At 47.0% G+C, this 27,651-nt stretch overlaps 1 protein-coding gene across 2 annotated transcripts; it reads left to right on the forward strand.

Annotated features, from left to right (window-relative positions):
- The first annotated feature begins 21,346 nt into the window (after positions 1–21,346).
- On the forward strand, positions 21,347–25,651 carry LOC126538754 (uncharacterized). Of its 2 annotated transcripts, none has more exons than XM_072286749.1 (2): positions 21,347–22,257; positions 25,222–25,651. In XM_072286749.1, the coding sequence occupies exons 1-2, from the start codon at positions 21,933–21,935 to the stop codon at positions 25,323–25,325; spliced, it is 429 nt and encodes a 142-aa protein (XP_072142850.1). In that variant the 5' UTR covers positions 21,347–21,932; the 3' UTR covers positions 25,326–25,651. The 2 variants fall into 2 exon arrangements, with proteins under 2 accessions (XP_072142850.1, XP_050041446.1); XM_050185489.3 differs by having other exon boundaries at positions 25,273–25,651.
- Positions 25,652–27,651: the final 2,000 nt, after the last annotated feature.

A 27,651-nucleotide genomic window follows, 5' to 3' on the forward strand; every position in this document is an offset into this window, starting at 1 on the left:
TTCCATATTTTTTTTTTTTAGCACAGTGGCTTCATCTAGCGGGAGTGCTGAAAAAAACGTGCCCAGTTTACCAACCACCCACGCGAACGAGTCCGCTGCTTAAATTCCAGTACTAGTCTCGTAACTTTAATGTCCTCTTTCTTCTTTTTCAGCGTGTTGCTGATTTACAAAAGCGCTAACGCAAACTTTCTCTCTGTCTCTTTCTCCTTTATTGAAAGTTTATCAAGCCTGAATTTTTCAAGGTCGCAACAAATGTTTATTTCTGTCGACGTTTAGTGCCAACGATTCAAAACGGAAAGCCAAATGCGGCGTGGCTTTACGCGCGAGCGAGGATACTGCTACGCCAGGGAATCCGGAAGTCCCGCTGTACCACAAACCATTGCAGAAACGCACAAGTTTTTATGCAGGTACCGCACAGCGTCCACGCTGGAACATTGTGTGAGGCGGGGAATACATATTTTTGTTCGACAGGGAGCGATCAAGACAATATAATATACAAGAATGAGAAGATCTTCGTTGCACCAAATACAACATAAAAACAGAAACGAAACATTTGTACAATGTTAAGGACGGCTCATAACGTTATGGATCTGAGAATGACAAACTCTTGGTTGTAAGAAATACAAAATGTACGCGGAAATCAAACATTATATAATGTTAAGGACGACGCATAGGATTATGCATCTACAAAAACAGGTGTGCCTAGCCAAGTGCTGAAGAAACAGCGCCTCCAGCAGTTTCCTGAAATTTTCGGTTTCTTGAACATTGGCTATATTATCTGGGAGATTATTCCGTAATACAATAGAACGTGGCAATGTAGACGTGTTAAATGCGTTAATGTGAACTTATAGACGCTGAAAGCTGATGTTATTATGCAAACGGCGGGAACAGCGATAAGGTCTAAGAAGCGGCAAGGAAGAGCGATGTTTGCTGTTGATGATTTTGTGCAGCAGACAAACACGCGAAATGTTTCTGCATGAGCCCAAAGAAGGAAGTGATAGTGATTGTTTGATTCTAGTGACACTGGAAGGGGGGTCTGCTGTAGTCACTGACGATGAAACATGCGGTGCGGTTTTCAACCGATTATAAACATGGGATTAGACAGGCTTGTTGAGGTGACCATACGGGAAATGCATATTCGAGTTTAGGACGCACAAATGTTTGGTAGGAATTACTCAGAAAAAGAAGAAAGCACATCTAACGCGCGTCTTTGAATTTCTGTGAAGCGAACCCTTCGTGAAGCGGGTTATATCAATGTAAGAAATCTCCTCAATTCGTTGCCGTGTCATTGGCGTAAAAAAAACTGGCACGCGAATCTTCCTTGCATCTGCTCTCGCGCATCCTTCCTTGTTAATGTGACAATATTGACTTGTATTTCTTCACTTCTTCTGATTTATGCTAAACGTCCCACCTGCTTTGTGCTCAATTCCTCGTTGTGGCCGGGTATGTGCCATGGTATGGAAATCATCGCTATAAACACGCAGCGATCATCTCAAACAGCATCTCATAGGGGCATACGTGCGATTTAAAAAGAAAAGAAAGTGCAATTGTGGTTTCTATACTTTGAGCATCGGGCTGCTCTGCTGAGGGGCCGAGGTTTGAGCCGTGCAGCATCGGGCACGTGATTCAACTTCTTTTTATTGTGATAACAATTACGCGGACACTCCAGGCGGTTTTTTTGCCGTCAGCGTCGCTGTGATGTTCCGTATAAAGTCTAAGGGCGATGTTTAGCGCGAGGTAATCGGAAAGACAGCAGCCACGGTCTGGAAAGTATGGGAGGGTTCACAACGAAAGCTTCACTTTCAAGATCATAAAGTATTTCATTTCCAGGAAAGTTACAGAGTGGTGCACTAATTACGCTATTTTGTAAAGTACTTGAGAAAAATAGTAATTACTGAAAAATATTACGTACTTACTTGCAAGTTACTTTTAGCTATCGTGCAAGTGTTATAAAACCAAATCTGGCATTATCTAAATGCCATTAAACTGTCATCCGAGTTATTAAGATTTGTATCGCATATAGCTTGCTCCTGTTTTACACAGGCGCCGAAAAATAAGGGTATAAGGGAGGGGAGGTATATTTAGAATGCTGAAAATAAAGGCTGGAAGCTTATAGCAGTGGTTTATTGTTGCACAGTTGTTCAAAGGGGGCTTGCAAGCTAACAAGGTACTCACAAAGATAATGAAATTACGCTAACTCGAAGAACTGAAATTCATACGCAATGATATTGTCACTGTGCGAAGAAACACGGGGACAAGTAAGGAAGCGCACAATACACTACACTTAACTGTGTTATGTGATTCTTTCCTCGCCTCCGTATTTCTTGGCGCATCGATAACATGTACAGCATCTTCACCACAATATTCAAGTTGCCCACAAGCATGCACCACTGACACTTGCATGTAAAGAAGACGAGACTTGGCTCTCGCCCTCGTGTATACATATATATTCTTGTTTATTCGACTTCGTCTAACGTTCTCGCTTCCCGCAAAAGAAACGATGCGCAAATCGACGAGTAGGCTTCAGCGCTTCGCAAAGGAGTACACACACATTTTTTTTAATTAGTAGGTGTAGACCCGGTATTAGAGCAATGAAGTCCAAATTAATCGAGAAGCTGCAAATAAATAAATAAATAGAAATTCAGTACATAATTACAGAGTCAACAGCTAGATAACAAGGCCAGGAAGAAAGACAGTGTCAATGCTATTTTACGAACAATTGCCGGCGTGTGCTGCTGAATGCGCGGGAAACATTCACACGTATGCGAACGCGTACACGTGACTCATTTTTCAAAAGCCTTGTGTTAGCGAGATAGGGATGTACAATCATGCTTCGATTTAGCTAAGAAGACCGTTTTGTTGGACTAGACAAATATTTATTCCGTTCCAGACCAGTTTTAGAATTACATAGCAGATAAAAAAAATGGCTGTGGCTTAGCTAAGGTTAAGCCCAGGATGCGAAGCATACTAGCCTTTATTTTAGTTGTTGAACCACTGTTTAGCCTGGTGAACTGCTGTTGCTTGGCTATATTTGGCTCGGCTAGACGAAGAAACAACTCATGCGTTACTCTGCTTCGCCTTCAAGAGTGGAACGCGACAGCGTTCCCGTCGACCCGCCAAGGGGTGTAAGACAATGGGCTACGGCGCAGCGACTACGCGCCCCGCATTGGACGCGGTGAGCGTCGAGCAACGCCGCGTTCGGCGCGGCAACGAAATGTGCGCCTGAGCAAGCGACGCACGCCTGAGCCTTAGAAACAGCTAGTTTCTAAGGCAACACCGCATTCACTAGAGGCGCTTTTGTACCGCTTTGAAGCATCGTACTCGTGGCTCAGTCATTCTACTTCCCGACGCGCTAGCGAACGGACGCAGGATCATGAGCTCCGCTGGAGCGGCGTTTGCGGCCCTTGCCGGCCGCGGAAACAGGAGCAGCGTCGAAGACGAAAAGGACTATGAGATCGTGCTGCCTACTTTGCCCACCGGTCGTGTTGTTTTAAACACGTTGTTCTTGCACGGCGACGTGCGGGTGAGGCCCTACAGGGTCGAAGATTTCCGAGACGCCCTCGCCAACGCTGGTGTGCTCCCCGAGGTCGTGGCGTTGGGAGCGTACCAGATCAACCATGTGTGGGCGGTGACGTTCAACAGCGCCGAAGCCACAAGGAAACTGGCTGCCTTCAAGGAGCTGCAAGTTAAAGGCCGCCGCTGCATTGTCATTGACCCTGAGGACCAGCAGGTTAAACTGCGCCTGCATTGGATGCTCCACGGGGTGCAAGATGAAGACATCCGGACTGCTTTTGCGGCGTTCGGAAACGTAACCGAGGTGACGCGGGAGCGTTGGCGCGTCCAAGGCATGAGAGAGAAGGGCTCGACCACGAGAACCGTGCTGCTCAAGCTCAAGCCGGGAATGCAGGTGGACGACCTGCCCCACCAGGTTCGAGTCGCCGGTGAGTTGGCCCTTGTGGTGGTACCCGGGCGGCCGATGCAGTGCCTGCGCTGCCATGGCACGGGCCATGTTCGCCGCGACTGCAAGGTGCCCAGGTGCTCGAAGTGCAGACGCTACGGACACGCGGACGCTGACTGCGTCCGTACCTACGCGTCGGCTACCGGGCTGGGAAAGACGGATGAGGTCGCGGAACTCATGGACGTCGTTGAAGCCGAGGATGCAGCGAGGGGAACGGACGAGGCGGGCAAGCAGACGGGGCCACTCGACTCGTCAGCGTCTACCGGCGACGACGCCCTCACTGGGGATGGTTCAGCGAGCCAACAACCAGCGGATGACTTGCCTAGGTCAAATGAGACAACCGGAAAGGATGGGGAGAACACTCTGGAGCCCAAGGTCGTCGAGCCAAAGGGTCCGAACGAGCTGCAACCGGACAAGAGTGGTGCCCGCACGCCGACCAGCGTCACCGCTGCGGCGAAGCGTTCCCACGCCCAAACCAGCGCCGACGGTGACCAGACGGCGACGCCTGGAGCCGAGGAGCCCCCGGCAAAGGCGCCTCAAAGCCGCCGTCCATCGTTGCGGCTGCGCCCTAACGTTCCGGTGGACAAGCGTGCCGGAAATTCGGAGTCCCGAGGACACGCTCATGTTCTTCCGCCGGACCGCACTGGCGGCGATGGCGGCGTCTAGCCTCGTGCTAGACGCGAGAGGTAAGCACCATATTGCCGGTCTCTTCTCCTATTGTTAAAATGGCTCCAACGTGTCCGTTGAAAGTCGCTACTCTAAATGTTCGAGGACTGGCAGGGAAAAGAAAGCAAGGCCAGCTTTACCGGCTTATAACGGAGCACGACATTGATGTGCTAGCCGTGCAGGAGACGAAAGTCGACGGGGAAGAAGAGACCGGCGTTATGGTGCGGCGTTTCACGTCTAGGTTTTCCGCCGTAGTCAGTCATGCGGTGGGCACATCCGCTGGATGTGTCCTTTTTGTTAAGAAGTTGCCTGGGTTAGAGGTGCATGCAATTTATTCGTGTGTGTCGGGCCGATGTGTTGTCGTCGATTTTTCGTACAACAACAACGAGTGGCGTATTCTATGCTTGTACGCGCCCAATAAGGTGGATGAAAGGGCTGAGTTTTTTCACCACATTGAAGAGCGTCTATGCAAGGGAAGACAGCTCATAGTAATGGGCGATTTCAACTGTGTCCTCAGTGCGCGGGATAAAACAAGCGTTCGTGGGTTTAGAGACAAAAGCACGGAAGTATTGTCGCGAATTGTAGAGAACTGGGACCTTGTGGATGTGGCAGAGTGCCTCGAAGGAGCGCGTGCTGTGAAGTACACACGGTTTGAGGGCTCTAGTCACGCACGGCTCGACCGCATTTCTGCGACCGTTGACATCGTTCCGCAGTGTAACAGTTACGAGGTAGTGCCAGTGTCTTTTTCTGACCATTGCTTGGTTCAATGCTGCATAGGAATTCCAAAGCGAGGTAACGCTTTCTCATGGGAAACGTGGAAATTAAATAACAAGCTTCTTCAGGATGAACCGTTTAACCGAGCAGTAAGAGAAGAAATAAGGAAAATAGACCCCAGTAATAACCTTCACATATGGCAACAGTGGGAGCTGAGTAAGGAAACCCTAAAAATAAAGGCAATAGAGAGGGCCACCTGTATTCGTTTCGCAGAGAAACAGAAAGAGGCTGAGTTAAAGACGCTTCTTCAACAACTGCTCAGGCAGGAATCTCAGGCACCGGGCAAATGGATAGAAGACATAAGAAAAGTGAAACAACAGTTAGAGCAACTTGAAGAGCAACGCTATAGGGGAGCCCTGGTGAGGGCAAGGGCTGAAGACACAGCTGCAGGTGAAGCGCCTTCGAAACGAGCGCTAGGGTTAGAAAAAGCACGCGCTGAAAGGAACCACATAGACGGAATAGAATGGCGCGGGATCTTATCAACAGACACAGACGACATCAAAGCAGCTTTTCATGGGCATTACCAGGTGCTATTCTCGCACCACAAAGTAGACGCTACCACATTTGGGAATGAGTTCTTGCGTGCTATACCCCGACTGGACGACGAAAGAAAACAAAGATTGGAACTAGAGATAACAGAATCCGAAGTTGAACAGGCCATAGACAACTTAAACCCCGGAAAATCGCCTGGGCCAGACGGCTTTAGCGCCGGTTTTTATAAAGAATTTAAGCACGAAATTAGCCCTGTATTGAATGTAATCTTTAACGAAGCGTACAAATGGAAAACATTGCCTCCGTCTTATGGGTCGTCACACACAGTACTCATTCCTAAAACTGATGATGCAGGGAAATTAAGATCTGTTACGGCGTATCGTCCCATAGCACTCACCAATATCGAGTATAAAATCTTTATGAAGATATTGGCACGAAGATTGCAGTCAGTGATACAGGACATCGTCGGGCCTCACCAGACATGTGGGATTAAAGGCCGGACTATTGTTACTAATATTCACAAAGCGCGCAGTGTACTTGAGTGCTGTGATGATTGTAATAGTCGGATTGCCATCTTACAGATTGACCTCGAGAAGGCTTTTGACTGCGTCGCTCATGAAATCTTGTTTGCCGTTTTAGACTATGCCAATCTCGGATCTGTAATATGCGAGGGGGTCGCCCTGGCGTACCGTAACTGCACGACCAGATTGATCGTGAATAAGAGTTTGGGGGCTCCCATTAGGCTGCAACGTTCTGTGCGTCAGGGCTGCCCCCTCAGCCCTCTGTTGTTTTGTATCTACATTGAAACCCTGTGTATGAGATTGATTGAAAACAATAGAATTATGGGATTTAAGCTTCAAGCAGTTGAAGTGAAGCTGCTGGCTTATGCAGATGATGTCGCTGTTTTTGCGGAGGATCAGGTGAGCATAATTGAGGCTGTCAAATGTGTCCGTAAATTTAGCCATGTCACTGGAAGTGGAGTTAACTGGTCGAAGTGCCTCGGGCTCTGGCATGGATCGTGGCCAACGAAGCCAGATCATTTTGCCAACGTGCATTGGGTGACGACCCCAGGCAAGTACTTGGGCGTCCCGCTAGATGCCTATCGCGATAGCGAGCAGTACTGGAAAGGGCAGGTCAAAGACACACGGGAGAGTGCTGAGAAGTGGAAAGGCACTAATCTCTCTATTTTTGCCAGAGCCACCGTTTGTAACCTTTTCTTTATCAGCAAGCTTTGGTACGTAATGCAAGTATTGCACTGTTCACGGTCAAATGTTCAGAAGCTACACAGGATTTTCGCCGTCTTTGTTTGGGCGTCGGAATGGGAGCGCTGCAGCCGGACCAACTTGTTCCGGCGGGTAAAAGACGGGGGGCTGGGATTGGGCCATCTCTTTGTACGGCAGTTGGTAAACCGGTTCTTGTTCTTTAGGGACGCAACCGACCCTTTCTTGCGCACGGTATGTCAAATGAGGCTGAGTAGACGGCTGCCAGAGTATGTGGTTTCAACCGAAGAGTTTTCGGGAGGCATTCGAGGGTTTTACAAAGAAGTGGTATCGAGTGTCCGATTTCTTTCAGTGCGCTTCTCGAATGATTACCTGTCCGGTGTGAACAAAAAGAAACTGTATTGTGCTTTGTGCGACGTTCTTTTCCCAGTGCCATTGTACAGGTCCTTGTACGGTGGAGGCCCAAGCAGCGATGTTTTAAAGAGAGTAAAGAAAATGCAGGTCCCGCCAGGAACCAAAACCTTCTTTTTCAAATTACACACGGGAACGTTACCAGTTAAGAAGTTTTTGGAGTGAAAAGGGGTATATTTACCGTGGGGAACGCACTGTTTAATTTGCAAGCAGCCAGAGACAATAGATCATGTTTTCTTAAACTGTTGGGAAGGCGTGTTCTTCTGGGATGTTTTGCAGAGGACACTAAAGAAAGGATTTCCATTGGACCCATATGGCATCCGCTACTTAAGCATAGATAATGAGGATGGGGTGCCTTTTGATTTAATTATGCTCTTGGGCCTCCATTGTATTTGGCGCGCGAGAATGGCAGGATACCATGTCGATAAAGATGCGCAGCCTGCACGTATGTATTTCAGGGGAAACATGCACTGGTTTGTCGCTATCCATAAAGCGGCAGCGGAGCCACCGGAGTGGCTCCCAAGAGTAGAACCGTTGGTAGCATTGCGCGAATTTTGATTAGTCCGAGCCAGCACAATGCTTTGTAATATGTCCACATAGAGAAAATGTATATTCTACTTTTGTATTTGTTGAGGTGAGCGTTGCCTCTTGTGAAACTATGTACCAAAGCCAGGCAATAAAAAAAAAAAAAAAAAAAAAGTGCTCGTGGCTCAGTGGTAGCGTCTCCGTCTCACACTCCGGAGACCCTGGTTCGATTCCCACCCAGCCCATCTTGCAAGAGTTGAGCCAAAGCCACCTAGAAACAAGCGCAGCTGCTTATATACCGCCGCGACGCCGCGAGCGACGGCGCGAGTTGGAGCCCCGTTTCTCCTCTGTCGTGACGTCACGGTGTCACGTGGTCAGCCTTGAAGGCGACGCCGCGAGCGACGGCGCGAGTTGGAGCCCCGTTTTTCCTCTCTCGTGACGTCACGGTGTCACGTGGTATTGAAGGCGACACCGCCGCGCCTGAGGAGCTGGGTTGAGCTCTAGTAATATGCTTCGCATAAAAAAAGTTTAGCTTTGTTACCTGCCGCCGTACTTCCAATGCTTGGAACTCAAGTGACTGTGCCCGTAAAGTTTCCTACAATATTTGCTAAAGGGAACTCCAGCGCTGCAATCGTTCAGCCACCATATAGGAATGACGGGAAGTACATCGATTTCTCTGATCTTCGTGCAAGTGGATTCAGACGTTCTTGTAGCTTTGTTTATTACGCTTTATCGTAATCGCATTATCGTAAATAGGGCTATCTTTTGCCTACACTGGCTACACGAGTGTAACTAGTGTAGGAAGGCGCCATTCTTTTTACCTGGTGTAGAAAAGTGTAGCTCCGCCAATCTACACGAAGTCATTTTTTATAGCTGTAGTGTTCAAAGACAACTACACTTTCTATTTTGTGGTTTCGGTGAGTGTAGGCAGCAGACGACAAACAAGGAGGCGGGCGTTGTAAACGCGTGGCGCCATTTTGTCTGTTACTATCGGCGCTGATATAACGACGATAGTGAATATACGCGGCAAAGACGGTAGCCGAGGTCAATCTAAAAAGGTCGCGAAGCTTGGAACGAAAAGCATGCCAAATCCTATCGCCAAAGCTATCTACTTGTGGCGCACGATTGAAGCGCGACTAGGTGAGAGCGGGACAAACACTGAAATTAGAAAACCTATGTGAATACTACATTCGAAAATTTGTAATCGAAACACTGTCACACGAGTAAATATTCCGTTTGAAATATTTTTGCTGTACCAAAACAACAAAAGTTAACTATTTATTTCTATTTCACAATTTATTAGTTCGTTCTTGCTGACACTTACGAACCCGTGATTCCGGCGCAAGATTTGGCAAGACTGAAATCCAGGTATTATGTCGTGCGGAATGGCGTTGCTCACTTGAACATGGTGGTTTCATCCGAGTCTTTTTTTTTATTTCCTTGTGTCTTTGTCCAAAGCGTGGCGTGCACCTCGCTCCAAATGTTGCGTGGCCTAGCGCGCGGAATTCATTGGCGAAACGTGTGAGTGGCGGCTTTTTGTTATTGTGCAAGGTCCCGCTGCGGCATCCCACGCGCTCTGTCTAGTCATGACGATAAATGCGGAACGCTCCGCGAAGAAACGACGCCTTATGTTTGTTCACTCTCTGTAACACGGGCTCTGAGCGTCCGACGAGAAGCAAAATTAATAAGGCAAACCTTTTCTAAATCATAATGGGGGGGCAATGTTGTCTGACAACTGTTGGATGTGCATACATGGTGTCGCGCAAAATCGCGAATTACTCTGTGAAAAGCTTTCGCATATGTTGCTATACATTACGACTGTGTGCAGGCCATAGTACTTTTCACCGACTGAAACATGTTTGCTCAATTATATTGGTTGCATTATTCTAGACGAATAGAAGTGAAGTTGCTTTTGAAACCTTTATGGCCCTGTCGTTTATCTCCATCCTTTTAGCTCACCTTCCCAAGGAACCTACTGGAGCAACTGCCCTCAATAAGAGCCTAATTATGTTCAAATTAAGACATACGCCCCTCCTATAGTTTAATCACAGGCTGGCGCTTCAGCTGAGGTGAGTTCCAAGCTCGCCTCAGCCTCAAACGGTCGAAATGCCACACGCTAAAGAAATTCAAAATTTCGTGCCGAGGAACACAAAATCTTGACGTCACTGCCATTCCCGATTGTGACATCACTTTTTATTTCTTTTATTTTTTGCTTGCTGTTTTCTATTTCTTTTATTGTTTGCTTGTGGTTACTTGTCCCCCCCCTCCCCACCACCACCACCACCTATACGTAGAGGGCGGCGGTTGCAAGTAAACGCCATTTTCTTGACATGTGGTCTGCTATGGAAGCTTCGCTACCAGTTTACATATACCTTGCGGTAGCGAAGTGCTGGCGTGACCATGTTTCACAGAGGAAGGTGAGCTTATCTTTCAAGAAAAAAATATCTTGTGGGTTGTGCGGGCCGTTTCAGACTACGCGCTGTATTAGTCGCATTGGGAAGATGTCGTCGTGCACTGCGCATTTGCGATGTATTTCCCTGCAGTTCGTCTAGATTTGTTGATTAAAGGAATCTCGTACATTGGCCTTTTAATTTCACGCAAAGGCCTATACGCAGCCAGTAAGTGCGAAGCCTCTTCCTCTTCACAATCTCTCTCTCTCTCTCTCTCTCTCTCTCTCTCTCTCTATTTCTCTATCTCAGGCGAAGTCAGGTGCTTCTCGTCTGCTGATGCAGAAGACGACGTGCTGTCTGCTCTGATTAGCTACAACCAAGTGCAGCACCCGACGTCGTAGCCTCTGCCCGGCACTACACACGTTTACATAGCCTGCACGAAGTGCAGGGAAAACAAGAAGATAGCCCTAATTTCAGGGCTATTTATACTCTTCTAAGCGCAGAAGACGCTACAAACACGCACAATCGCTAGAAGTAAGATCTTGATGAGGGTTAGTTGGTTCATCCCGACAAAGTCAAGATGCTCGTCGATACAACATATGCCATCGAGACGTCACATACAACCCGGGAGATCTTGTATGGGTTTGGACCCCTATACGTCAAAGAGGCCGGTCAGAAAAATTATTGCGCCGATACTTTGGACCCTACATAGTTTTGCGTCGTCTAAGTCCTGTCAACTACGAAGTTATTCCAGCCGACAGTTCGCACCACTCCCGTAGACCACGTTCCTCTGACATTGTTCACGTTACCAGGATGAAGCCCTACCATTCGCGCTGACTCTCATCCACAAACTTTGTGATGCGGCCCCTGTCGTCTCGTCCGTTGTCTTTCTCATTTCTTTTATTTTTTTCCTTGTGGCATTTAACATCTCCCCAACTTTATTTATTTATTTATTTATTTGTTTTTTTTTTTGGAGGGAGGGGTAATGGCACGAGCTAGTTACGCTAGAATATTTAGAACTGAGGTTAACCAGCGCGAATAAAACAATGACACGAGAAGGCAAATACCATAGCCGAGCGCTGACTGCCAACTGGAAGCTTATTTTGAAGTTCTCCAGCCATTTTATACATTTTTCAGCCCAGGCATGCGTACACCAGTCGCAGAAATATCTGCGAATCAGCAACATCATAATCTTTCATCCAAAAAAAGCTATTTCTTTTCCCGACTAGGCGTGAAAGGGAGCGCTTACACATTTATCTCCTTCCTTTCTAATGTAATAAGTCTCTATTATTTCGTTTCCCCCTCACCTTTTCCTTTTCCTATGAATTTTGTTTTTTCAAATATGGGAGTGCAGTGACACTTGTTACAATGTCCTGCTAAATGACTCCCATAGCTGTTCTTTAGGTTACTGCTGTGCTGACGAGCTCTTTCATTGAAACACTGTCCCGTTTGACCTACTTAAGTTTTTCCGCAGCTCAGCGGTATCTGATAGATGAGAGTGCGCCTGCAGTCAGTGAAACGGGATTTATGATTTGTGGTGCACAGGGGCCTTTCGGGCGTTTTAATACGATTACATATCGAGGACAGCTTACACGGGGCACTGAAAAGCAAATTAATATTATGTCTATTGGAAACTTTCTTTAGATTGTGTGACAACTTGTGCAAGTATGACACCACGTGCGCTTGTCTCTTGTCTTTATTCTCTTCTTGGTGATGTTTCGGAGCTTATTTTTTCTATTCCTGCAATATGGCTTCGCATACTGAAGTGATCAGAGAACTGGGAAAGCCTGCGTTCTGTAATCGCGCTACCTGATTTTATAAAACTTTGATCGCACTCATGCTCACACGACTTACTCAGTGCTGCCTTAAAGCGCGTGGTTGCTATGCTTCTCTTAATCAAATTAGAGTGTGCGCTGTCGTAGCGCAACAAAGTTTTCTTAGATCTGAGATGATATCCCCAGCATACATGCTCGTCCAAAGAAAAACGGAGATTAATATCGAGAAACTGAATACGGTTGTTAATTGGCAATTCATACATGAACCTAATTCCTCCCGATGAGTTAATGATCAAGTCCAAAATTTCTTCGACCGCGTCATGAAAATGCATACAGGTATCTTTCTTCATAACAATTAAGTAGTTGTCAACGTATCTAAACACTCGCGTTACAGGCATGTCCACCAACTTAGCAGAAGTTACATTGTCAACCGAGGATAAAGAAATGTCACATAAGATGCGGGCTACGGCTGATCCTATACAGATGCCAGTGCATTGGATGTGGAACTGGCCGTCATAATTAATAGCAGTTGAATGAAGATAAAGATCTAAAAGCATCAAAAAATTGTCGCTGTTGACGCCTACAGAATTCTGAAAATTGACTTCTCCAAAATCTTCTATCCTATCGCGCACAGCACACATCAAACCATTGCGCGGCACAGAATAATATAGGCCCTCTACATCTGTTGAAAATGCGCTTAGTGCAGCCCCCTGGTCTTCATTTATCGCCAAGATAACTTCTCCAGAGCTTCTTACCAGAAAAGGGTAATTTATCTGCAACTTCTTCAGATGGCCTTGCAGAACTTTTCCCACATGACATTGCCACGACATCTCGGACGCAATAACCCGAAAAGGGTATTCAGGTTTGTGGGTTTTGCAAGTGAAGAAAACTTCAAGGAACTCCGTTTCCGCTTTGTTCACAAGCTGCCATAACGAGTCCAGGTGCAAATCTTTGTGTAGCTTCAGGGCGGCCTTCTTTTGCTTTTTCAGTTCGAAAGAAACAGCTTTGAAATTCTTCGTCATAGCTTTCTTGGATTTTTGGTTCATAACGTTTTGAGGCAGACCAACAACACCGCCTTCTTTATCTGCCTTTATCTACCCTTATATTCAAGCGCATCATTCTTTAGGTTCGTTACAATTTTTTTTGTGGGTGGCATACCTCATTTTCCACATGGTGCGTGCTTTAGGACGCAGTCCACAGCTTCCCCGACAACTCGTTGACAGTCTTGACCTTCAGCTCTGTCTCCTATGCTTCTACCCATGGCTAGGAGCTGTGGAGCAGTAAGCTTTGGCTCAAAACTGTATTTCGGGCCTTTTTTCAGGGTCCTCCTAAGCTGGTCTGGAATTGTAGCCTCCCCAAGCGTGGTGACTACGTTGGCACTGCTGATCGTAGCGCATGGATTTTGGTAAGAAGATCCTGGTGCGTTGCCCCAGGAACTATGCAGATTGCCCGGCATGTCTCTTGTACACGCGCAGCGTTCGGTCCTTTTTGTAGGGGTCTTTTCTTTCTTCAACGAGTACTTTCAGCCAATCATTGTATAGTCGTATTTGGCGCCCTTTTTCAGACTTCAGTAATTTGCACATCCTTTTAGCGGGTCCCCAAGAAGGTTCTACGAAACCAAAAAGGCCTATGATTTCTGGTGGCCTGATGCATCTTCTCAGGTAGTAGTCCGAGGAACGTGACTGGCAAGTAGTTATGGCGATGAGGTTGACACATACGTATGCTTCGTCTGGCAAGGTTGGTGATGAGAGGAAGGAGCCCATTGTAGAAGGAATTTGCATTAGTGAGATCTTGATGAGGGCTAGTTGGTTCATATTTAGAACCGAGGTTAAACAGCGCGAATAAAACAAGGACACGAGGAGACAAATACCACAGACAAGCGCTGACTGCCAACTTACACGGGCTTTTCAGTGCCCCGTCTAAGCTGTCCTCGATATGCAATCCTATGAAAACGCGCGAAAGGCCCCTGTGCACCACAAATAATAAATCCCGTTTCACTGACTGCAGGCGCACTGTTAGCTATCAGATACCGCTGAGCTGTGGAAAAATTATATAGGTCACACGGGACAATGTTTCAATGAAAGAGCTCGTCAGCATAGCAGTAACCTAAAGAACAGCTGTGGGAGTCATTTAGCAGGACATTGTAACAAGTGTCACTGCACTCCCATATTTGAAGAAACAAAAGTCATAGGGAAAGGGAAAGGCAAGGGGGAAACGAAATAATAGAGGGTTATTACATTAGAAAGGAAGGAGGTAAATGTGTAAGCGCTCACTTTCACGCCTAGTCGGGAAAAGAAATAGCTTTTTTTGGATGAAACATTATGATATTGCTGATTTGCAGATATTTCTGCGACTGGTGTACGCATGCCTGGGCTGAAAACTGTATAAAATGGCTGGAGAACTTCAATATAAGCTTCCAGTTGTCAGTCAGCACTCGTCTATGGTATTTTTCTCCTCGTGTCCTTGTTTTATTCGCGCTGTTTAACCTCAGTTCTAAATCGCTAGAAATTGCAACGGTTCAGCTTGTCGGGGGGGTGGCCAGTATGAAAATCGTCAAGCGTCCTAACGCAGGTGCTTGCCGCGACAAGTTCAGAAGGGCGTTTTATGTCGCTTGCCGATGCATGCTTGCGTGGCGTAATGGTTTCAATACCGGGCTTCTGCTCTAGAGGTCCTGTGTTAGAATCCTGTCGTCGGGCCATTTTAATAGCGTTTACTTAACGATTTATTATGCAGTACTTTGTTAAAAATGACTAGTTTACAAAGTTACGAAGCCGCTTAAAAGTAAGCTTTAGCTCGGGCCGAACTGCGACGCGGTCTATTAAAATGCATGTAAATCGCAAAAACGCTTTTCTGAGGTAACCCCTGAACCGATATTAATGAAATGTATTGCATTTCAGAGACAAAGTTAAGTTCTATTGTCTGTTGGAAGCGTAATTTCGATTTAGGGCCTTATTTTGTTAAAAAGATTTTTCAAAAATTTGAAAGTTTGAAAGGAATAGAAGCACGAAGTTTAAAAATTAGTAGCTCTGCATCAAGAACAGACATCGCGGTTTGAAAGCGGACAAATTTGATATGCCATGTTATATCTTACGTGAATTTCTGACGTTGTGTACAAGGGTTCCGCGAGCCGTATTTTCATGTTAAATTTTTTTTCCGATTCATGTATAACGTATCAGTTTTGTCCGCTTTATATGTACTATTAGATTCATGGTAGAGTGTATAAGCGCGACTGAACGAGGACGTAGAAAGAAACAGATATACAGTGCCGAGTCTGTGTATCTGTTTGTTCCTACGTCCTCGTTCAGTCGCGCTTATACACTCTACCATTGATTCTAACCAACTAGCCCGCCAACGTGTTTTAACCAAGTACTAGTAGATACAATTCACATAATTGCGATATCATTTCTCATTGCTGTGTTACAGAGTTGTTAACTTGATGCTCTCGTTTTGTGAAAGTTTTCGATTTTTGTCCCTTCTTAATAAAAATTTGCGACCTAAACTAAAAATTCCGAACAGTCACTATATTCCTAGTTTTTCTTTTAAATGCAATAAACCTCGCGAGATTTCGTGCTCTGGTTGCCGAGAAAAACGAATTTGCCTTTTACATGTACTTAAATAGGAGCGCCCGAGCTAAAGCTTCCTCTTAAGCCAAAATGACCAAGTTCAGGCAAGTCCATGTACACTTACCATAAGTGCCACGCTGACAGAACCGCCCCGATTGCAGCTCCCGTAGATATTAGCGCAAGAGTTCGCTCCAGCAATTGTTGCATGAAACTCTGACTGCACCATGTCGGAAACTGAAGATGTAGTTCGGTGATTTTATAAAATGAACCTAGCGAGAAGATTCTGTATGCGCCCAATCCTCGCGACGTCTTTAGAATAACACGGATCCCACGCGATACCAGCGTACATAAGGACTGGGCCAACAGGGGTGCGATGTGCTTCAAGCTTAGGCATGTCACAGATAAGTTATTAGCTTATGTCGCAAAAAGCAATGTAATATAAACCTTCGTAAATGTGTCACTGATATGCTAATTCCAGTTAAGTTTATATAAAATTGTTATGCTCGAGTAGTTTACATATGAAAGTGACTTGATCTCCTGGCCGCTATCCCAATAAGAGTACAAACGAGGCGCATGTTCAGTTGTTAGAGCCATAGGTGCGGTCTCAGTAAAATTCCCTCACGTTCGCACGTGAATTCCCTCACGTTCGCACCAGTCCGAGAGTTTAAATATGTTATTATTGATTTGCACTTGCGACGGCACAGCTGTTAACAACGAAGTTGAAAATACGCTCATAAGCGAACAATGTCACCGTCCCACTAATCAGTTGCTGTAGTAATGTCAATTGCACAAACCAAAAAGAGTAATGGTCCCAACACGCAGCCAAGCCAAACACGAGATCACACGTGTAATTTTATTAAACCGTACTGTAAATTTCAACAAATTTCGTATGATTACTCAGCTTTGCTTAAACGAAATTAACGAGTCTGTCCAGATGGCCCACTTCCCTCAGTGTGGCAATCAACGAATTACGCGGAACACGATCGAATACTGTAGACAGATACAAATATAGCGTCTCCCTAAAGCTGCTCATTGACTGCGAAGGAAAAGCCATGTTGGAAACATTTTTGGACACCCACGTGTTGTGCCACACTGCGTGCCTTCATCTGCACCTGGATCTAGGCTCCCCACTTCACCCCCCCCCCCCCCCTCGTTCTTCTGAAGTGGTTGTCCTCGTGACAACCCGCAAATTTTCTCGAAACTGCCAGCCCCTTTCCGTGGGTTGAACTGAGGAATTCGGGGGCACAGGGCACCACGACGAATCCACTGACGGCCTTCAAAATTCCCCAGAAGTGCGGACCCCTTGCCGTGGAGACAGATGGTACGCAGCTTGAATTTCTCCCGTGATGGAAGAGAAAAGCGAAGAGTTTGACGTCAGCACCGATCCTGCCTGGTTCCTGCGAAAAGGCTTTAAAGGGGGACTGACAACCAATTTTCATGGCACCCATTTTTTTTTTTAGTGGGATGGAAAGCTTACCAGTAGAAGTGTCTAATCATGAAGTGCTAACGCGAAAAACTCAGTGGAACATTTTTATCAGGATTTTCCGATGTGCAGTGTAGATGTATTCGTTCACTGGAAGCATGCAGAAAACGGTGATAGGTGAGCGCGATAGCGATTACACAGCAGCATTAGTGGAAGGCAGGCGATAAGTGTGGCCGTGCTGTAACAGAGTATCGTATTGTTTATGAAGTCGATGTTCGTGCGATTCGTGTTTTCCGAATCGTTCAATAATTTCTGTGATAATAACTACGTGGTTTCGTGGTTTCCTCTCCAACTGCTTTGGTATTTAACCAGTCAAAACGAAGCCATTCTGATAGAAAACGAAGCGACGCCCTCACACGTGATATGCAGTTCAGCATGCTGCCGTAGCCATTCGTGCGTTTTTGATTTCCGAAGCATAGAATAATGCGCGAGTGTCTAATAATATACCAACTGCAATTTTAAGCAATAATTATCGTTTACTTAATAACAGTTGACTGAAGTACAGTAATCTGATAAACTATATCTGAGGTACCAAGATTTCACCGCCAGCTCTTGCCACTTCCTGGTTCTTGAGACTTTCATTGCCAATTTAAAATTATAATTCATGCTTTAATCGCGAACCTCGTGTTCAATTCTGTCACTACTATAAATCATGGTCATTTCATTTCCATCAGCGTCTCACAAAACATTCTGGCCAATTGTCGGTCCTTTTAAGGTGGAGCCGGCCCATTGTTAAGAGAGCCGCCACCAGGCGCACCGTCGGTCTGGTGCGCTCTTAGGCACCGCTATCTGTATGCTATTACCTGCTATATGTGCATACCGTATATAGCTTTCCGTCTGCTCTTCGTCTGCTCCAAGAGTCCGTCTCTAGTCTTCAACCCCGAGTCGCAGTAGTGGATGGCAAGCTGCGACATACGAGGTCCGGAGACAGCTGCTACACCTCTCGATGGCAGCTACGAGACCGATCGGCGTGAACAACTTTGGCTGAGTGAGTGGCTGATGTTTGCTTTCATGTCGCTACACCTCTGAAGTACGTGCAGGCGTTAGGAGAGTGTTTTCTTTTTTGGTAGACTATGAATTTAGAATTTACCTTCTCTAAACAGTGATTTTATTTTGAAGTGAGGATAAATTTTGTGGGCAAGCAACACGAGGAGCGAGATCGCGATGGAGGAATTCTACGTTCAAAACCTCATTAAATTTGCGAGGAGTTGCGTATTTGCACAGGCTCCGCAAAAAACAAGGAAAGCGATTCTCGACGTGGTGCAGCCAGAGGACGTGACGATCGGGGAAGTTGACGAGGCTTGGGAGATGATTGTTGAGCGAAAGCTAGAGGCAAAGGAACGCGAGAGACGTGAGAGGCGCGAGCTAGAAGGAAAGGAGCGAGAAAGTCCTCAGCAAAAGGCATGGTGAAAGAGTGGTCGAGAAATTCAAGCATAGATACCGCGTAAAGCACGATACCATCTCCGCGATTTCAAGGTAGGAGAGAGTATGGTTACTCTTCTTGCGGACTTCGAACAAGTTTGCGAAAAAGAAGGTGTCAACCGGGACTTCTGGTCCGAGCGGTTGATCCTGTTGCTCCCTTGTAATCTCGTGTGTGGTTTGGAACACCTGCCTTACAAGGAGGATCGCGACTACAACGAGGCAAAAATGGCTTGGTTGAGGCATTTGATGCTGTAAGTCAGGCCGACTGCGAAGGGCGAGATGATATCGACAAGGCCGAGCCTATCGAGGAGAGAAAGCAGGGCGAGCCAACTAGCTCAGATGGCGTCAGATGCGGTCATGTTCTCTGACGCCCAGACATCCAGCGACGACCGCGAGCCGACCGGTTCTGCCGACCGGAGCGGTATCCTTTCGACGAGAAGGTGGCGTACCTGGGAGTACGAGTGCCGAGACCGCATGCTTTGCCAGCCGCAGCGAGTGCAAACGACGAAGGCGCAAGCCGAAAAAGTAGGACTCGGCGGCCATACGAGCCGGGTCAAGCGCGCCAACCGCCAAGACGTTAAGAAAAACCAGAGTTGGCGAAATCCGAAGCATGGGCGGTTGTCCAAATCTAGAATAGGCGTGACGCGTGACGGCAAAGAAAGAGTTTCACAGAAATTCAGACACCGCAATGCCGCCTATTATCAATGGGGTCAAGGCATTGTAAGCAGCGGCGCCTGCCTAGCGGACAAAGGGACAGCGTGCACCTGGGTCCGAGAATGCGCCGCTCTCCCAGCATTTGGAGGCCGCCGGCCGAAAGTCACGGCTACACGCAAGTCAGTGTTGTTCTTAGCTCGCCCTTCGACAACCGGTAGACCCGAGAATGAGCGACCTGCTCGAGCGCGTCTAAAAAGGTGTGTTTGCCAACACCAAGCAATTGAGATCACGGTACTTTGAGAGCAGATTCTGTAATTTCTAATTTCAGTATTCATTTTTTTTAGTCTTCCTCGCGATAAAGTTTAGTCTCGTGTTGCGCGTCTTAAATGCTTGAGATGTAAAAAATAAAGAATTTTTTTTTAAATTTTATTTGTTTGTTGTTCATTTTATACTGAAACCTCATTGCTGAACGCTTGAGTGAAGAAGGCGTAGGTGTTTCCATTTGTTCGTTGTATTTACGCCTATGTAGGCTAGGAAGAGCCTAAATGCTTAATTTTGACTGTGACTCGATTTATGTATCGTATGCTTTAGTGGTACGTGTCAGTGTAGAATTTATATTCACGTCCGTTTTTCTGTCCTTCGCGCGAGTTTTTGTTTCTTAATTTGGTAGGACCGCTTCTAGGGCTTTATAAATGTGGTACTCGTTTTGCCGAGAGCATTTAGACGGCATTAAGAGGCTGGTTCTTTCGATTGACGGTTACACTTGTCGGATGTCATTCCGTACTTTTGCGAAGTGGCGCACAGATTAGCAGCGCTCAGAGTTTGCGCCATGGCTTTCCGGGGCAAAATTAAGTAATCTTCGCCACATTTGGTATCTGTACAGGGAAAATATTGATTCACAGTGGAGGAAAGGAACTAGGAAGCTCACCAGCAAGTATGCGGCCTGTAGGGGGGGCAACACAGCAACAAAGAACGTCAAGCTGAAAGTCAGAGAGGCTGCAATAATCTTATGAGTGGCGGCAATGGAAAAGAAACCTGCCATGAGCAACTACTTAAGAGGAAAAAACAAAATCAGGAAAGAAACAATTTATGATAACTCAAAGGGAAGCTCATTGCTTTTCGAAGCGAGATCTGGATGCCCTAAAAGACGCAACTATAAAGCGAGATATGAGAAGGAAGAAGAAGCATGTGCTTGCTGCGGCAAAGCTATAGGGAAACGATGGAGCATGTTTTATTTGAATGTGAAGCGCAGTGGTCGATTTAGGCACCACTGGCCTCCTGGAAGCCCTTGGGTTCAGCGAGAGCAGTGGAAAAGTAAACATGTCCGCAATAGAGATTAGTAAGAGGTGATTGGAAGATTTGTGGAAGAAAAGTAAGGAAACGACAAAAAACCTCTGTCACACTGCGCGTTTTAATGTCATTCGAACACAATGGCATTAGCATCGAATGACATTATTCGGTTGCTACACAGCGATATTTAATGTCATTAGCACCGAATGACTTCCGCAATCGAATGAGTTCGAGAAACTCATTCGGCTTCGCATTCGGAGTGAATGTGTACTTTCAAACCCAGAAAAAAAGTAAAGCAGGACACAGTATTTGCAAATTGAAAACCGTACTCGTATAGAAATAATAACGTTTGCGTGTTTTAATGGTCTTGTTGCTTGAAAGAGACAAAATCTGTGCGGCAGGCTGTCGCAAAATGTTGTTACTCAGCAGCGTCTGGCCGCCGCCCATGCCGCCGCCACTCTGCTCGTCGGCCATAGAATGTCTAATCGCTTCCTCTGATTATTACGCCTTGCTCGTAATGCAAAGTACGCAGCGACTAATCACTTCACCTCCTGCAACTTAGCGTCGTCGTCCAGCGTCGCCATGACAGCCATTTTGTTTGTTTTCAATTTATCGGCTACTCCGGTGGCTAAGCCTTGTTTTGGCTTATAGTGGCCGCATAGTCTGAAATACAAGTTTTTTTATAGGCATTACTAAAATATTTTTTTTCAGTGATGTGGCGTCCCAAAAAATATAATTAAATATATGGATTGCTTATGCAAGCAGTTTATACCTATCTTGTTCTACTATAGTTGCCACGTTTTCTTTTCGGAATGATCGCCTTTGATATCGCCACCGAATGACATTATTTCTCGAGTGTAGTTATAGTGCTTAGAATATAGTACATTCTAGGCACTATAGTGTAGCACCTCCGCGGGCGAATGACATTCGTTGCACCGAATGCCATTCGATTCGAATGACATTAAAACTCCCAGTGTGACAGGGGTAGTACAAAAGCAAAGTTCACAATAGGGGGCCACAAAATTTGGTTGTGAGAATTCATAATGGTTTTCTTCTCTTTTTTTTCTTTTTTAACCTAGGTAGGACATTAGGCAGTATAATAGCAAGAGCTTGGTGGCGCAACCCACCGCCCCGTTCCAAAGGGGACGCTCATAGCATCCATCCATCCGTGGTCAATTCACCACCATTGAGTGCCGCACCCACTAAAGGGCACGACAGTGACTAGAGTCGTTGTCTATAGTGTTCTTTTTCTTCTTGGCCGATCCCCCGTAGTGGGTAGGAACCATCGTTTGAAATCAAGAACAAGAGCATGTCGAGCAAGAGCAGCAACGTCTCCATCAGCCAGGAGGACCCCAGCGAAGGCAGCGCGGCCATCGCGCCATCGGAGGAAGGTTCCGGCGAAGAGGCCGGTGTCGTCGACGAGTACCTGCGCCAGGTGTTGAGCCTGGACCCCGACGCGATGGAGCAGCTGTCCGCTCTCGACCAGGAGGGAACCCGAGCGCCCACCAACAGCGTCACCAGCGTCGGGGCACGGACGCCCGACGCTCGTACAGCGTCGGTCGAAACGTTGCGTCCCAGCCTCGATTCCAACGCCGTGTGGGCCAAGGACCGGTCGCAGCAGGCGACGGCGGAAGGTCAGAGCCCTGTACACAGCCTTCTCTTCACTCTTAATCTTGTTCCACGTGTGCAACTAAGTAACTGAATCCTATTCGAAAGAGTCATGTAGACCCACCATTTACTGTGGAAATCTGTGTACGGGAAGGTTAAATTTCCTAAACAAGCAAGGCGAATGGGCGGTTTGCAAACATACTGTTGCGCATGCGCGAACATGGCTGTCACGAACGCCCTGTGCATGGTTAGATACTAGAAGCAGACGAACAACCAGCACAGCCCTATCACGCCTTGAGACGCCGATTTGTGGTGGTTTTCGTGAAAAGGCTAACTAGTTGTGTTGCGTATTGTGCAGAAATTGCTTCACTAGCAAACGGAGCAGGAACTTATTTCGGTTTCCCTCCGAGAAGAGCTATCCGGCGAGGAAAGCAGCATGGATAAGCGACGGCCGGAGATGCCATCACGGCACACAACTTGCTCCCTGCTCGCAGAGCCGGTCCTCATCGCTCTACTTGCGGCTACTGAATTGTCATATGCCAGCGCCGCGAGGTTATTTCGGCCTGCAAAATTCAAGACGCTCTGAAAAGCAGCCGCGTTTTGTCAGAATGTGGAAAGCTCCAGATGTACGAGGACGGGCAGCGCTTGCGAAAGCGCAGTGGTGTCAATTAGTTGTCGCTGATATGGAATTACAATAAATATTATAAAGTGATGTCGAAAGTGCGCCTCGTATGACAATCAACGCCCAGTACTACGCCATTGAAGTGATCGAAACGCACCATCCGCGGGCAGTTGGTGTCGCCGACGGGCAGCGCGGAGCGACCACCGTGTGACGGAGTTCGCCTGGCGCGCTCTTTTACAGATATCCAAATGTATTTTTCACTTAGCCTCTTAATATTCATGCACGCGTTAAAGAGTTCGCAAAAAACTATGCGTTCAATTGCCAGCCGAACCTTCTTCGTAGCCGGTGACACTCACGGCCAGCGAGCAAGGCCTACCGTCTTCATCGGTGGCCGTTTGTGCATACAGTCGAGAGAACGCCTCGTCGTTTAAAACTTTCCCGTATTTACCGTGCGCGAAAAAGGACCATCGTAAAAATTGACAAACAGCTCCGTGAAACATTGCGTTGTTGCGGATGGGCCATATTAGTGCGGTAAACTCTCCTAAGCGGAGCATCACGTTCGGTCCACTGACTGCCGGCAACCGCCGATCGCTCGAGCCGGTAGGCCTAGCTCTCGTTTGTCGCAAAAGCAGCCGACGGCGCTTGCAATAAAAACGCGGCAAGTCATAAAGCGCTCATTTTCGTAAGCACTGTAGTGTCTGGACGTTTATGTCACGGTTAAATGAACAGAGTTGGTTCTCTCTAAACTCGGTCCGCAGCAAAGAGCAAATAAGGCGATCCGCCTTGCACGGCGGGCGCTGCGCGCGGTCAGTATGCGAAAGCAAGTGTGGACACTCGGTGAGACATCGGCAGTGTGTTTCGACGACGTGCACTCCGCTCTTTGTTGAAGGAGGGCATGTCGCTCGCGTCATGTCCCGTGCTGGGATCAGCAGCCTCCTAATATACGATATCTTCAACGTAATCTTCCTTCGGCGCCGAGCCTCGTTGAGCCTGGCGAATAGTGGCAGTTACGTAAAGCAGATATTGCCACACGCAATAAGTTTGAATGGTACGCTTCGAGAACTCGGAAGTCCATGTCATGTACGAAAACTGGAACGCAGTGACGGCGTCTTCAAATATTTTTGCCGCAGTGAACACACGCGGTTGTCGCGGCCGAGGCCAGGCAGACGCCTAGAAACGATCGCTTTCACATACTCTCGCACGCAGAGCGCTGCAGCTTTGCCTGTTGTGCGCCAGATGGCGCTCAATATTTTGGAAACCGTCCATTAGGACAGTAAACGCGCTGCAGGTTTCAGTGACGAGCGCGTCCCTCCGCCATCGTGTACTTTGCAGAGAAAGCGGAACTCTTATTCAGCATAAAACGGTATTCAATCACAAGACACGCCGTGTTTGACCGTGTAGAATTTCAGAACAAAAGAGAGGTTCACAGGAAGATTGATGCTTGAAATGATTAACAGTGGTAGAGCAAGAAATGTCGCTGAGCCTATGGTTTGACAAGGCGTTTTGTCTTCGCCAGAGCAGCAACAAGGGTACGTATACCTGACGGTTAGGAGATATGAACCAAGTCTCAGCACTTGGCCTCCAATATTACTCGCGATCTTGAAGGCCATGTTCAACACCTTGAGTCAAAATTTTCTTAGCGCACCGCAGGCTGCCGTGGCTAGGGCTTGCCTAGGAGGTTTTAGCTAGGCTGCCTGGATACCTTCTCTCTCCCTCTCGGAGAAGGAGGAACGCATTCAGCACCCTACTACGGGCGCCGCCAATCTTTGAAATCATGTCATGGCAATGCCTCGTCACCTTTCCTTGCTCCATCGTAAAATATTGCGTGGAGGCTGTTCTGCATGTACACCTTGAGGTACCCTTCATAAGCAGTCCGAAATTTTGCTGCAACTGGGCTTTAATGTGTGATAGTGTGATTGACCTGAGCAAAGACAAAGCTGACTCGCAGGCCAGTCTCACATGAGCGCAAATTTGACGATTCAGCCGTCTATCGGCAGATATGCCGGGTCCATCTTCCGTACAGGCAGTGAAAAATGGGCACCGACTGTGCTTAAAATTCGTCTGGGACGGAGTGCACTAAAGGAACGTGTGACGCTTCCGTAAAATAAAAGCTGTAATAACAAGATAACCAAGGGGTACACGTAAAAATTACTCTATAAGAAATAAGTCGCACATAGTTAAATTAACGCGACTTATACAATATTGCTTTATAGACTAAGTTTTTGTAGCATAGCGTCCCTCACTGAAAAACAACTTGCCAATTATAAAAATAAAACGGTAGCTAATGTCGCATCTTCTACGTGCCGTAAATTATCGTTACAATAGGCTAGTAAACCAAAACAGCAGCTTTGCCTTGGTTTCCTTGCAGTTTCGAAGCATTCGCACCCTTTGATTCATAGACAATCATGCATCTCCGCAGTCGACCACAAGGCCACCGACGGCAGCTTTTCGGAGGCGGCGACCAACGAGTGACGGCGCTTCGTTCCTGACCTCGTGCTACGCTCAAGGACCCCGCCTGGAAACGTATTGCCCGCTCAGGTCGAAGCCAGCCACCGCAGGCTCATGCATTTGTCTCACCTTGACCTTGAACATATGGCTCCTGTTTCCTCTTGCAGAGTTGTGAGCCGTACCAAAGCGCGAACTTGGGGTTGGTTTTTCTCATCACTTTTACTCCGAACCTTCTCCAAGTCAACTTTCGCTATACAGCCGACGTTGGGGACTGCATTCCACGCTGCAAGGCCAAAATGTTCCGTGCATGCGTTCAAGGCGTCTAGTTCGCAAAAATAAAGATTGTGCGTTCAAAAGCGTAGACTTGTAATTGGTAAATACAGACCTGATTTATCAGCACCAAAGACGAGCGGCTAGGCGCTTAAAGGAGTACTGACACAAAAATTCGAAGTCGAGTTAACGTGCGAGATCGATTTATGTGGGCACACACACATCGCCTCCAATATATAACCGGCGAATATAGCTTAGAACATATTCACAATCAATTTTAAAGCGCGCGTGCGCACAGCCAACCGCAATACGGGGCACCTCGCAACACCGACATTAAGGAAGGAATGCAAACAAGCGATAAAACTCTGCGTCACGAGTTTGCGCTGCCATCGGGGCGAGCCCTGCGAGCAAGTTCCTCGCCGCTCCGATAGCCCCGGTGACACAAAGTAACCCAGAGTTAAGTGACCTCGAAAGTGTGCATGTCATAAAACGTGGCATGAAATAGTAAATCATTGCCGTGATTTTGATTCGCAAACGATCAGCGCAGCCACCGCAGCAATCGTCCCTGCGAAGTGGCTCGCCTGGCTAACGTGTTTTCTCATCGCTACCAACGGCGTCGGGAAAACTAATTGTATTGTCACTTATGAGCGACATAAATGTGCAGACGTTGACTGTGTGGACGAATATAGGTGCAGTTAATTTCCTTTCCCTTGTCCTCTTGTAGCTTCAATGCTAGTCAAGGAGGGAAGGTGTTGAAGGTCCGAAGTCGGCGCCCCTCGATGATTCGAGTGCACGGTGGCAGCGCGAAGGAAGAGCCGTTGTCCGACGAAGTGACGTTTTATTAAAACGCCGAGGCGTCTGTCTGAGTCCCGACCCGAAGCTCCGCTCTTTTTCACACAACCCAACATGACTTTTTAAGCCCTCAGTTGAACAAAGGATTCGCAAACCAGCCAGTCACACATGCGAGTTCACATCATTGCAACCAATAGCACAACCACCTTCGTGCCGCACACGGCATTGGTGGAAACAGTGGCACTCTTCAGAACACGCCAGGGGATAGGATTTCTCAAAGACATGTGCCACCTCCCTCTCCCCTACGTTGGGCTGCGAGTATCGGCAATACCTCCTAGACAAGAAGGCCGGAGTGCTCGGCGAGTGACGTCACGGGCAAGAGGCCATCGGCACGCTCGGGGATACGGGTTCAGTGAAGGGAACGCGGCTTGGTTCACCTAGGAGCCGTATGCTTTTATTGACCACTCCACACGTTTTCTTCAGTCGAAACTGCGGAATGAGCAGCAGGCACCTTACAAAGCATTTATTTAGAGGCACAGATACAAAACAGCTTTGTAAAGCTTGTGCATGTATTGATGCCAGCAGCTTTTTATAGCGCCGCGCTTTGTCGTCTTTGTAATGTACGTTTTTTTTGTGCATTATAATAATAATAGTGATTTATTATACCCCGCACTTCATACCTATTACTTCAAATAAATTGAGTCCATAAAGCTTTTTCTTCCATATTTTTGTACTTATGGTTTTTATGGCGCGGCAATGGTGAATGTAACGCACTCTATCAGCTTCCCAATTGCGTATGGACAATTTTATTGGGGACACATGTATTTCTTCCAATCTGGATTATGCTTAAACGAATAATTTCGCTTTCGACGCACTAATTACAGCAGTGCACTAATTTACAACTCACATAAGTATAGAAACGGAATATAAAACATTCGTGCAGCTATTTACACGGAAACAGCTGTCTTATTGCGCAGAGTTTCAGCTTTTCTCTTCCTTGCCTTTGCATTGGCATCCAATACTTTGTCGTTCATCTTGCAGCAGTAATTCCTCAATAAAATATTCGTGCTACACCACAAAAGGTGCCTTAACACAAATTCACATTTATGTCCATCCTCGCAAGCGTCGAACTCTGAGGAATCATCACTGACGAGCAGTTCAAGCGTGCACGAGGTCAGTAAGTAAACGACGTTGGTTTGGTAGATTAATAAATTCCTCTTTCGCTGAAAGTTGCTTAACAACCACGTAGTTGTGTGCGACAGCGTTGACGGCAAATATAGCTGGATAG

The sequence above is a fragment of the Dermacentor andersoni genome, chromosome 3 (assembly GCF_023375885.2).
Source record: "Dermacentor andersoni chromosome 3, qqDerAnde1_hic_scaffold, whole genome shotgun sequence".
NCBI classification, from domain to species: Eukaryota; Metazoa; Arthropoda; class Arachnida; order Ixodida; family Ixodidae; genus Dermacentor; species Dermacentor andersoni.

Excerpts from the sequence above, each read along its gene's own strand:
- LOC126538754 (XM_072286749.1), top strand. The coding sequence starts at position 21,933 with ATGTCGAGCAAGAGCAGCAACGTCTCCATCAGCCAGGAGGACCCCAGC. Across the intron at positions 22,258-25,221 it reads GCAGCAGGCGACGGCGGAAG|TTTCGAAGCATTCGCACCCT; the intron begins GTCAGAGCCCTG and ends GTTTCCTTGCAG.